Source organism: Armigeres subalbatus, chromosome 1 (genome assembly GCF_024139115.2).
Source record: "Armigeres subalbatus isolate Guangzhou_Male chromosome 1, GZ_Asu_2, whole genome shotgun sequence".
Classification (NCBI taxonomy): domain Eukaryota; kingdom Metazoa; phylum Arthropoda; class Insecta; order Diptera; family Culicidae; genus Armigeres; species Armigeres subalbatus.
The window spans coordinates 294,816,584-294,829,668 of NC_085139.1; the positions used below are offsets into that span (position 1 = coordinate 294,816,584).

Consider the following 13,085-nt stretch of genomic DNA (forward strand, 5'->3'; position numbering starts at 1 on the left):
AATTCAACCTAGATGCTTATTTGTAGCTTGTCGTTGTTTGTTGGGCCGTCTTTTAAGTGCTTCCGCAGAAATTGTTTTTGATGTTGATTAAAAAAAAATTATTTTGGCAAAATACTTTTAATAACTACGCCACTATAATGTTCTAGAACAGTTCTTCATTAAATGATAAAAAAAATTTAATACATCAAAGGGAACACTCAGGAAAATCGACACATACTTTATGGCAAAAATCCATGTATTTTGAAATATGCATATCATGTGTCGGCACATACTTAATTACATACAAATACACACATGGATAGTATGTGTGAACATTCATGCGCCCATGGAGTATACGTGTGGAAACTATGGAATCCATTTTACTACCCCCATTGCAAAAATCCATGTGCGAACTGATGAATATAATGCGGAGTTTTTTTGTGAGTGAAGAGAGGGAGGGAGATGCAAGAGAAAAAGAGTACCTAAAATTAGGTACTTTTTTCTAACCGTGTAGGCGATCGATCATCTTGATGACGAATAGGTGATGGTGTGATGATTAACGGCTACATGTCAATTGACAATAAAATTTTTGTTTTGTTTTTATTTTGTGTTGACACTAGAAGTGAATCAAAAACGTATAAGAAATAAAATTAAAATCAATTTCCAGTGCAAAAGTTACTGATAAAGTGTTACAAAAATGCCCCGCAGTCGCTCGCGGGATAGAGGAACTAGCCACCGACGAAAGTCACGGCGGGACGACGATCGGAAGAAAAAGCGCCGTGATTCGAGTTCCCGTTCCGATAGCAGTGGAAGCAGCAGTAGCAGTAGTAGTGAACGCTCTCGGGACCGAAACAAGAAACGAAGTAACAGAAATAAATCAGCTTCCCGCTCCCCGATCAAAAGGCATCAACGGGAGCGCGACCGTGACCGAAGACGTTCCAGGTCCCGATCCCGGTCAAGGGACCGGAGAGATGACCGAAGGCCTCATCAAAACGGACACAGCTCGTCGTCAAAAGATGGACCCAGCAGAGGTTTAGATGGTGGGGAATCGTCCGGTCGAAGATGGGAGCACGACATGTACCAGGAGAAACAGTCGCGGGGCGATGCGGATCGAAGCCGTCGAGCCGGATTGGGCTGGGGGAAGGAACGAGCAGGTGGAAGCAGCGGTATGAACGAGGAATTTATGCAGTCAAGGCGATTGCAGCGGGAAATTATTGGAGAGGAGGGCGCCCCGATTGCGTGGGCGGATTCGCCCTCGCCAAGAGAATCATCCGATGACGAGAAGGAGCAAACCGCTGCCAAAAAAGTAAAAGCTTCCAAAAAGGCGAAGAAGAAGAAAAAGAAAGGGAGTGATAAAAAGGATAAGAAGAAGAAGAAATCCAGTAAGAAGAACCGCAAAAAGGATAAGCATACTAAGAAGAAGAAAAAGAAGGTCTCTTCCTCGTCATCCGCGGATTCGTCCTCTTCTTCGTCATCATCGGACAACAACGAGGAGGAAGAGGAGTGGGTTGAAAAGTCGGGTAGCAAAGCGGAAGCCAGAGCCGGAACTTCCAAGGGTAGTGGTGGCGCGGACGAGGAACTGGGCGATGGCGTCGTGGGACCGATCAAAACCAGCGGTAATCTAAGCCAGAAGGACTTTGGTCGGGCACTGCTGCCTGGTGAGGGTGCCGCGATGGCCGCCTACGTGACCGAGGGCAAGCGAATTCCGCGGCGTGGTGAAATCGGGCTGACATCGGACGAGATTGCCAACTTTGAGGACGTTGGATACGTGATGAGCGGTAGCAGGTAAGTTTTATCACTTTTTGCCTTTCTCGTACAACAAAGTTGTACCTGAAAGGCTTTCATTTCACTCCCAAAACGTACTTTTTATAGAGCGCTTGTAGACCCATAGTATTATATACCATTCGATTCAGCTCGACAAACTGAGCAAATGTCTGTCTGTCCGTGTGTGTGTGTGCGCGTATGTGTGTGCACATTGAAACATTTGCCAATTTTTCTAGTACTAAACCTGAATCGATTGTGCTACAACAAGTTGCATTCGATGGGGAATGTTTTCTTCTTGTTCACTATTGAGTTTCATAATGATGGCACTTCTCAAAAAATAGTAAATATTCAAAGAGTTATGAGACATCATTATTTCGTAACAAATAAGCTATCGATTTTCTAGGTTATGTTCTCCCAAGACACAATTTATTCGAAACCGGCACACTGACAGCATAGAATACACAGCTTACACGGAAGAAAAAAAAACTTCACAAAGAAACATAGAAACCCATTAATGAGTTAAAAAGTACCTATTTCAAGATTTCATATATACACTGAAAATTCTAGTTTATTTTTTCAAAATGACCTAAGAAACATATTTTCATGAATGAATTTTAATATTGCGATCAACAGACCAATATGATAGCTTTTGATTGCGATACACAAATTAATTCATGAAAAAAAGGTGACATATGTTCTTTTAAAAGTTAAGCGTCATTTCTGCCATTTCTTTCCCTATGGGCCGATGTGAGCAGTGAGAAGTGAAAAGTGAGACGTGAGAAGTGCGAAGTGAGGAGTGAAAAGTAAGAAGTAAGAAATGAAAAACTGAGAAATGGAAAATCACCAGATGATCCGAAATGAAAACAAAAATGTTTTTCCAAATTTAATCTAGACTATCCTTTGAAAAGAGCTGAAATTTTTTTTCTAATATTTTCAAATGGATATAATAGAAAACGACGCATCCCACAAAAAGTGTTGTATGGGTGACCATCGCAAAATCAGTCAAAATTTCTAGTGAAAATATCAGAAACAATCCAAATTGAGCCCTACACTGAAAAAAATCAGTTTAAAAATTTTAAAGTCGATTTGCGAAAAAATGCTCTTTTTTATTTAAATAAAATTTTGTCTCAAGATAGGTGATTATGTTCCCTACCAACCGTCCATACATCGCAAGCTGGGCACTCTTAAGGAAAAAAAAGTTTTTCTAACAAAAACTTTTTCTTGTCGGAATTATTTTCAGTGTATTTTCATCTGAAACTAAACCAATGAAAGCCATCGTTATAGAACCCCAAGCAAATCTATTTTTATGATACATTGTCTAATTTAGTCACTAAATATAGTTTGTTTTTAAATTAAGAGTAATATTAAAAGGGTTTATATCTTCAAAAAATATTATATTCCATTATTAGCTTCTTTAGTTGCGACCAGTTACGACCAAAACATTGTACTCTGCCTGACTGTACAGGAATAATTAATATGAGTATATATGTATACATATGTTAAATCCACCCTTAAAGACACTGAAAAATCAATTCCGTCAAGAAAAGTTTTTGTTAGAAAAACTTTTTTCCCTTAAAAGTGCCCGGCTTGCGATGTATGGACGGTTGGTAGGGAATATAATCACCTATCTTGAGACAAAATTTCTTCCAAATCAAAAAGAGCGTTTTTTTGCAAATTGACTTTTATTTTTTAAATTGATTTTTTTAGTGTAGGGTTCTATTTAGAGTTTTTCAAAAAGTTTTATTAGAAAGTTTGAATGATTTTGCGACAGTCACCCATACAACACTTTTTTGTAGGAAGCGTCGTTTATCGATTATATCCATTTGAAAAAATCAGTAAAAACAAGTTTGACCCTTTTCAAAAGATAGTCTGCATCAGATTTGGAAAACCTAAGTCAAGACTAAATTTTCAAAACGACTTATCTGCTATTGTAAACAAAGATTCAAACGACGATTTGACGAATCTGATAGCTCTTCCACGCAAACCAACACCATCAACAGGTAGCGGAAACCTTATCCTACCTATTGGTGGTGTTGGTTTGCGTGGGAGAGCTATCAGATTCGTCGAATCGTCGTTTGAATCTTTGTTTACAAAAGCAGATAAGTCGTTTTGAAAATTTTGTCTTGAAGTATGCACTTTTCTTTTTACAGCACCTTTTAAGTATTGACCAATAAATTGACAAAAAGTCAACTTAACAATAAGAACACTTGCAAGTTCCCAAAAAGTCCTATTTGGCTTCATGCATTTCTATTACATTTCTCGCATAACTTGTCAAAAGGACCTAAGTAACATTTATTCATGAATTCTCGCTTAACTTTTCAACACCTAAGTAACATTTTTTCATGAATTAATTTGAATACTGCAATCAATAGTTTTCATGTTGTTCTGTTGATTGCAGTACTCAAATTAATTCATTAAAAAAATGTTACTTAGGCCCTTTTGAAAAGTTATGCGAGATTTATAGTACAGCAAAAAGCCATCTCAAATTAATACTCAAATTAATTCATTAAAAAATGTTACTTAGGCCCTTTTGAAAAGTTATGCGAGATTTATAGTACAGCAAAAAGCCATCTAGTAGAAAATCTAGATGGATTATTCCATTGCTGACAAACGTTCATTTCGAACCAAACACCGCAAGTTGCTGGTTGATTTTTTTGTCATATACTCTGTCTCGCTCAAACCAACAGCGAATAATCTAACGACTACTTTCACGAACACTTTATTGTCAGATTTTCTGGATATGATACACTGAGCGGCGTTTGTAATGTTCCCAAATGGGTACTTGCACAAAACTTCACGCGGCGAATGACTGTCGAAAGGTACGGCCGCGACAAACGATACACCGCAATGCTATTCATCCATAAGAATCAAGTAAACGTGGTGCAGAAAGCGCGGCAGTACCTTTCATGAAAGGTTCGCCGCGTGCAATTTTGAGAAAATCAGGCAATAAGGACCAGCCACTTTAACCGACAGTGTCCATTTAGCAAGTATGGTGTTGAATATAATCTGTAGATTAAAAAAAAACAGTTTAATAAAGTGAAAAAACTCAGCAAGTAACCGCACAATATTGAGTAAAACAAATTAAGTGTGTAGCATTTCCACATTCAATGAATAAATTTCGCACCGTGTATACTGACAGCATTAAAGTTTGTGTTGCTTCTTTCGTGCTTTATTGATGATTCTAACCTCTCAAGCAAAGCTTTCCAAAGCTTCAAATGTGGAACACGAAAACTAACACACGCGCTATAGAGACCGAAACGGATGACTTTATCCGCTCGCATCAACACAGTTTTAAAAATTTCATCGTTGTAAATAAAAATCGCATTCGTACATGCTTTCTCGTGCGCTCGTTACGTTTGCTGCCATTTTTTTCCTGCTTTGGAAGGAAAGAAGAGGCGTGTCATTGAGGCTAACTGCTTATTGGGTTGGGTGGTTTGGGTGGAATGATGGTGTAGTTTGGGCATTTGGGTGATTTGAACATAACGTTCGTTTTCATACACCTCATTATTTCCATATTATGCGGCTTTTTCCATTGATATTTATGTGAATTGTGTTGTTAATTTTCACAAATGTACTTGTACAATTATTACACAAAGGCATGCAAAATCAATGTATGACATACAACTAGTTTTATTGAACTTTAATATTACATTGGTGAAAAAACACTACGTGGGAATCGGCCCTAAAACAATTGTAGACGCGCTGTCTGGACAGTTAATCCATATTGTATTTTATAATGTATTTTTTAAAACGTGCCGCTGCGCTAATTATTGTACTATTAACCCACGATCGCATATTTGTAACATATGCATTTTTGCCTTTCTCGTACAACAAAGTTGTACCGAAAGGCTATATGATTGCTCCAAAAAAACTTTTGATAGAAGGCCCGGAGACCCATAGTGTTATATACCGATCTACTCAGCTCGACAAACTGAGGTGACGTCTGTTTTTTTTGTGTATGTATGTGTATGTGTACAAATTTTGTAGACACACGTTTTAGAACTTAGAATTATCCGATTTACTCGCAACAAGTTGCATTCGACAGGGAATTGTTTGCTATTGAAAATGGGCCCGATCATTGCTTTTCGGAATTATTGAAAAATCATTGTTTTTTCCCACAGGTCCCCCTTGGAAAAAAATCAAAAAACAATTGTTTTTGAATGGTGGCAAGGCAAAAATATTAAAAATGATCGAACAAATGTGATCTATTCACCCAAAGAGCTTTTTTGACCTTTTTAAAGTGATTTTTTCAATATATTTTATAATGCACGAGAAAGGCATCATCACTGCTAGGTGGATTAATCTGGGTTTTTATCATTCTGTCGTTTTACTAATGCTGGTAGTTTTTTAATTTTTTGTTCTTTTATTTTTGTTTCGGCTATCTTTTACTTTTGCCATGATTTTCTTCTTTATATGGATGAACAATTTTTCAAACTAACATAATCTTTCTTTTCTTTTTTCAGACATCGTCGCATGGAGGCGGTCCGTATCCGTAAGGAAAATCAAATCTATTCTGCGGACGAGAAACGAGCGCTGGCTATGTTCAGCAAGGAAGAACGTCAGAAGCGCGAAAACAAGATCCTGTCGCAGTTCAAGGAGATGATCAGCGCTAAACTAGCCAGTGACAAGCGTTGAGTAGTTTATCGTTAACTATTCTGTCTTTGTCAGAACCGTAGGTAATATGGATTATAAAGTATCTGTACTTATGGAAGAACCCGATAAATCGTGATTACTTTCTAAAAGAACCAAATCGAAGTCCATAATCAACGAATAATAACATTTTAGTTATCAGCTACAAGACAAGCTACATCATTATCATTATTTCATATAATTGAAAATCTAAAAAGCATGAATGTAACACTGCATAATGTAGCACCCAGCAAGTCTGTTCTATGAACATACATTATGTAGAAGAATTTTGATTTGAAAAATGTATTGGAGGTATGAACCACTTTCCCTTCGATGGGACTCGAACTCACGCTGAGGGTCGAGTCCAATCGAAGGGAAAGTGGTTACCTCCAATACATTTTTCAAATTAAACATCTGAGCTTTTTCAGAGCATTGTAAATTACCTATAATATCCATGTCGGGTTAAAAGACTATTATTCTTCCATTTACTTCCACTATTCAAATAATTAATCATGTCGGGTTGTTTAATACCCGGGGCATAGGCAATTAACTTTGATTGAACCAAAGTATGTTCTATTTTGCTCCAGATTCAAACTAGAATATTGGGTTGAAAATTTAGAATGAAACTGAATCACTAAGAGTAAAATCAACAGTGATTCAAATCGTATGGGGCTGTCAGTTTGCATATGAATTTGAAACCATAATTTTCCCAGCAGCTGTTATAGATTCATTTTTTATACCAGTCAACTGTCGAAAAAGTAGAACTGGTATAACGCTCCGTTATATTTTCCACAGATTTGAACCACGAATGAATCACGAGATATATAAATATTTTTCGATTGTTTTGGTGTATTAATGCGTCATTTTATCTACGGATCAATCCACTTTGCAATTACGGCGCCTTTTTTGGCAACAACATAATAATTTCATTTAATTGAAAAATTTTTGAAAATCATGAATGGAACACTGCTGGGGAAACCAGCGAGTCTGTTCTATTTTGCTCCAGATTCAAACTAGAATAGTGGTCGAAAATTTAGAATGAAACTGAATCACTACTGATTTTACTCAATGAAAATAAATACTAAGGTATGGAAATCCATATAATGTGTGCGTGCCTTTCGTGTATGGTGAAAAAGCTTCACTACTACATTCGAACGAGCTCCCATAAGAAGCCATGCAAATATGTACGTCACCATTTGCTGTTTACATTTTCTATCATCCACTAATACACTTGCATTTGGTCTTCTTTCTCACCTTCTATCTATTCTCATTGGATTTTACTCTAATACAATATTTTCACTCTTATTCCGGATAGAGTTTGATAAATTTGGTTACTTCTGATGCACAGATTCTGCAAGCTATTTTTCATAGTGCGCTTGTGTAAACGGGACTGAATATTTACAAAGTTCTCGATGAGAGTTGAGCAAGTCGTTATTGAAATTGAGTGCCATCGCCAGACACTCACTTGCATGCACGGTAAAAGCAAGCTACATACACTGAAAACAAAAGTACCCAGAAGTGGGTTGTTTGCACTCAAAACCGTAGTTTGAGCCAATAATCAAAATTTGAGTAAAATAACTTTTCTGGCACTACACGGTTAGATGACTTTACCCATTAATGAGTACTCTGTTATTGTTAATATTATTCCCACCGTGAAAAATTCACCCATTTTCTTTAAAAAGTGCCTCTACCCATTAAGGCTTTGGTCCGATTCGCTAATTAAAATCAAATTAAACTTAAAAATGACATTTCGGAAATTATAAAATCCCCCGCTCATAAGAATGGTTGGTGCTACCCAGCAAGAGCAACAAAATATCTATCAAAAATGATTAAACATCTTTCAAAAGTAATCTTGCTCTGCCAGCAGGGTTATTTGAAAATTAATGAACTGTCATTTTTTAGTTTAATTTGATTTTAATTCACGAATCGGACCAAAGCCTAAAATAGGGGGAGGCACTTTTATGAGAAAATGGGTGAATTTTTCACGGTGGGAATAATATTAAAGGTCTGTCTCATTTGGAGAATTAAACTTAAAAGTGACAGTTCGAATATTAGCTAATAACCCGGTAATAAGAATGGCTGGTGCTGCCCAGCAATTCCAATAAGACATCGATGCAAAATGATTCGATATCTATCAAAAGTAATCTTGCTCTGCGAGCAGGGTTATTTGATAATTATTGAAATGTCACTTTTAAGTTTAATTTCAGTTTAATTCTCCAAATGAGACAGACCCTAACAATAACAGAGTACCCATCAATGGGTAAATTCATCTAACCGTGTAGGTAGTTTGAAATATAGATAGTAGAATCTATAGATGAGTGAAAACATGGCTGAGTCGGTTTTTTTGATCGTGGCAGATCTTGATCACGGCACGGCAAATGCTGGGTAAAGCGTACCATTGGTACTTCGCGTACCTGAAGGAATAAAATAGACCCCATTTCGCGGTCCTTAGCCTCTTACCCAGCAACTCCTATTCTTACCTCCCCGTGGTGGTGGCCGGGATACGAGCAACCTTAGGGAAGATCGGGTAACCAACCCCGGTGGGAACTATGGTCGTATGCTGACAGGGAAAGGGGGTTTGCTCCTCTCCGGAGGTGCAAATATTATTGAGCGTCTGTTCTCCATGTCAGGATCGGCTCACAACAGCGTCTGTTCTCCATGTTAGGGGCGGCTGATCATCGTCTGAGTGCCAGCGAGGGACTCTAATACTAAGGACACACCTGTGGTACTTGTACCATGGTACAAGAGGACAAGAAAATTATTCCAAGACTATCTTTGATAAAGACAATAATCAGTACGGAACTCATTTCAAGATTCTTGTACCATGGTACTTGTACCACCAGTGTGTCATTAGTATAAGTGAAACTGTGCACCATGGTCCACCAGAAATTTAGGGGGTTTGGTGTCAGGCCCTGCAAGCCAGCCTTTAAAAAATCATAAGCAACGAACAATCAACAAAAAAGTACGGACCGGAACCATCGGCGAAGACCACTGTGACGAAAAGGGACTAACGATTGGAAACTCGGTTCGTGGAACTGCAAATCTCTCAACTTCATCGGGAGCACACGCATACTCGCCGATGTGCTCAAGGATCGTGGATTCGGCATCGTAGCGCTGCAGGAGATTTGTTGGAAGGGATCAATGGTGCGAACGTTTAGAGGTAATCATACCATCTACCAGAGCTGCGGCAACACACACGAGCTGGGAACAGCTTTCATAGTTATGGGCGATATGCAAAGGCGCGTGATCGGTTGGTGGCCGATCAATGAAAGAATGTGCAGGTTGAGGATCAAAGGCCGGTTCTTCAACTTCAGCATAATCAACGTCCATAGCCCACACTCCGGAGGCACTGATGATGATAAGGACGCATTCTACGCGCAGCTGGAACGTGAGTACGATAGCTGCCCAAGCCACGACGTCAACATCATCATAGGAGATTTGAACGCTCAGGTTGGCCAAGAGGAGGAGTTTAGACCGACTATTGGGAAGTTCACTTCCAACACAGCCTTCCGTATCGGTACACCTGGAGATCACCACTGCAGACAAAATCACAAATCGACCACGTTCTGATTGATGGACGGCACTTCTCCGACATTATCGACGTCAGGACATATCGTGGCGCTAACATCGACTCTGACCCCAGGGATGCCAGAGAATATTTTCAAATGTCTTCGCAATCGTTTAAATATGTCTTCAAATGTCTTCAATATAAAAATTATGATTATCAGCGAGAAATTTCAAAACCCTCTAGATTTGTAAATTCAATCATGTCCTTCCCAAGTAACCGAAAGCATTATAATGCTGCTTTAATTCAGCTATATAACTGCATGTAATGCTACCCATTTAATGTTTATCAGCTTTGAGTGCAGATTCAATGCTGATATAATGCCGGAAAAGGCGAATTAGCATGCTACTATAATGCACAGACGAAAGCTCAATTGCTGCATTAGTGATGCTAATATAGGGTTAAGAGAGAAACGTCAGATTTTTTCGCTCATTATTTCGAGCGAATTTTTCGCGCACTTTTAAAGAGCTTTTGCGAGCAGCTGATCAGCTGCCTATAATGAACATAACTTCCGAATCACCACGAATAAGAGGAATTGAAGCAAAACAAAAAATATTTTTACCACCATTATTTGTTGGTGATTTATTGTATTTTTCACGAATGATTAGATTCGATCGACGAAATTCAAGAGTTGTCAATTTTGTATTTCAAGGCATTTTCGACAACCTTTTCATAGATTACCTTGATTGTCAACCACGTGGTCGGTTGAGAACAATGGGACTGAATGTAAACATCGAGCACCAGCTGGTTTTGTTGTGTAAACATGATCAGCTGGAGAGCTAAGAACAATGAAAAAATATGTAAACATGAGGGGGCTTGCGGCAGCTGTCACAATCTTCAAGTGAAATGCGCACGGTAGCCAGCAGCGAAATCGAAAGCGAAATCTTAGCAAGACGAAATTTTTATCATAAGAGTCTAAATGGTGAAAAAAATCGCAATATATTATTTATAAATAGGTATTACTTAGCAAGTTAGACCGATGATATTTTGTTTTGCTAATTTCGTAGAATGTCTTCATATGGGTCTCGAACCTGGAAGCATGACACGGCTCTCTCAAAGTTGTCCTTCCTTGCTCTTGCGGCCACGGATGCGATGTCATATCTTTCTGCTGAAAGGCATATTTAAATCATTGCCTCTTTTTTATCGATATAAATTGTAGTACTGGTTGTGGCACATTCACCCGAGGAAGTTCTCACTACTACATACAGAAATTTCAACCGGTTTTTCTACCAAAATATGTTATTGCATTAAACACTGCTTTTATTACGCATATAATGCTAATGTAATGCTAATTTAATGTCAATAAACATTTGATCTTGCAGCATCAATGATGCAGATATAATGCTAGATGAGAACTTCATTTCATTTGCAGGGCTGTTATAAAGCCTTGAAGCACCTTTAATGCTGATTTAAAGCCTTAAATTAATGCTTACGGTTACTTGGGTTGTTTTATTGATGTGGAATAATGTTTATTTTTTTAACATTCAAATTAATAGAATTCAAGAGAATATTCTATAAAATTTTCACGAGGTAGTGTATAACGAGTTTCCCCTGAATTTTATACGGAGTATGGTTAAAATTTCACCGGATTTTTTTACTGAATTTCCATGTGGAATTCTTCCAAATGTATTTATAAAGAATACCCTGTAAGGATTCAAAATTTACCGTGAAATACTTGAAAAACATCCAGACGAAATTTCCCAAAGAATTCCTGTTGGAACACCCACAGGATTTACTGAAGAAACTTCTGGAGAAATTTCTGAAGGAACTTCCGGAGGAATCGCTGGAGGATTTGCAGAGGGAATTCTTGGGGAAACTTAAGAAGGAATTCCTATAGGAACTTCAGGATAAATTCCGGAGGAATTTTCTGGAGAAATTTCTGAAGGATATTCCTAAGGAATTACTGAAGAAATTTCCGGTGGAATTCCTGTCGAAATTTCTAAAGAAACTTACGGAGGAATTCTTGGAAGTAGCTCTGGATGAATTCTTGGAGGAGCTTCTTGAGATATTGCAGCAGAAATTTCCGAAAGAAACCCTGGAGGAAATACCAGAGAAATTCCATACACACTTAAAATAAATCGCAGATTTCTGTGAAATTTCACCGAAATCTCAACAGCAGAACTGTTCGGTAAAAATTTTACAGATTTTTTGGTGGTTTTGACAGTTGAACAAAGGAAAATACCGCAGAAAATCGGTGAAATAATTACCGAACAAATCTGCTGTTGAGATTTCGGTGAATTGAAGCAAAATTCACCGAAATCTGTGAAATGATTTAAGTGTGTAGTATACTTTCGAAGGCATTCTTGGAGAATCTTTCGACAACATTCTTGGAGAATCTTTCAGACATATTCATGGAAAAACTTCCAAAGGAATTTATGGGGAAACTTCCGGAAGGATCACTGGAGGAGCTTAAGCGGGAATTTTCGAAAATTCTTGGGGAACTTTCGGAGGAATTTATGGAAGAACTTCCGGAGGAATTCTTGAAAGGACTGCTGGAGGAATTCGTGAAGGAACTACCGGAGTAGTTAGGGAGGATCTTCCGAAGGAATTCTTGGATGTACTTTCGCTGGAATTCTTGGACGACCTTACGGAGGAGCTCCTAAAAGAAATTGCAAAGGTATTCCTGGCGGATTTTTCGGAGAAATTCCTGAAACTTTCGGACAAATTCGTAATTTCCTCCAGGAGGAATTTCAAAAACAATACTAGAACGATTTATTGGAGAAATCCATAGAGGAATTCTCAGATAAAACACTGGAAGAATGTCCAAATATATTTCTTGAAGAAATAACAAAGTAATTCAAGGATGAATTTGGCGAAGGTGTGTAATTAAGTTTTCTCCGGATTTCTTTTAAAAACATTTTCCTGTAGTAATTTACCATGTAACAACACCAAACCAAACAATTTCAATTTCTTGTTGACATTTGTAAGAATTTTCTATATGAGAATTAATTGAGGCAAACTTCTTGTGGAAATTAAAAGGGATTTTTTTTTGTGGGAGCTCAGTAGAACTTGTGGAAATTAGGAAGAATTTCCGGTTTAATATTTGGAGTATTTCCTTTATTTCTTCTTAACGGAAATTATTATATGTTTCCACGATAATTTTAACTAAATTTTCAATTTCAATTCTCTTAAATTTAGACAAGAAATT

General features: G+C 37.8%; 2 protein-coding genes across 2 annotated transcripts in view; one reads left to right on the forward strand and one right to left on the reverse strand.

Annotated features, from left to right (window-relative positions):
- Positions 1-7,658, reverse strand: part of LOC134207741 (ubiquinone biosynthesis monooxygenase COQ6, mitochondrial) — an 83,243-nt gene extending 75,585 nt beyond the window's left edge. The window contains exon 1 of the mRNA XM_062683603.1: positions 7,627-7,658. Coding sequence (XP_062539587.1) covers positions 7,627-7,643 — 17 coding nt within the window. The 5' untranslated portion in view covers positions 7,644-7,658. The remainder of the gene's footprint in view (positions 1-7,626) is intronic.
- Positions 571-6,466, forward strand: LOC134215915 (NKAP family protein CG6066-like). The gene is made up of 2 exons (XM_062694997.1): positions 571-1,764; positions 6,207-6,466. Exons 1-2 carry the CDS (start codon positions 677-679, stop codon positions 6,376-6,378), a joined length of 1,260 nt encoding a protein of 419 aa, XP_062550981.1. The 5' UTR covers positions 571-676; the 3' UTR covers positions 6,379-6,466.
- Positions 7,659-13,085: the final 5,427 nt, after the last annotated feature.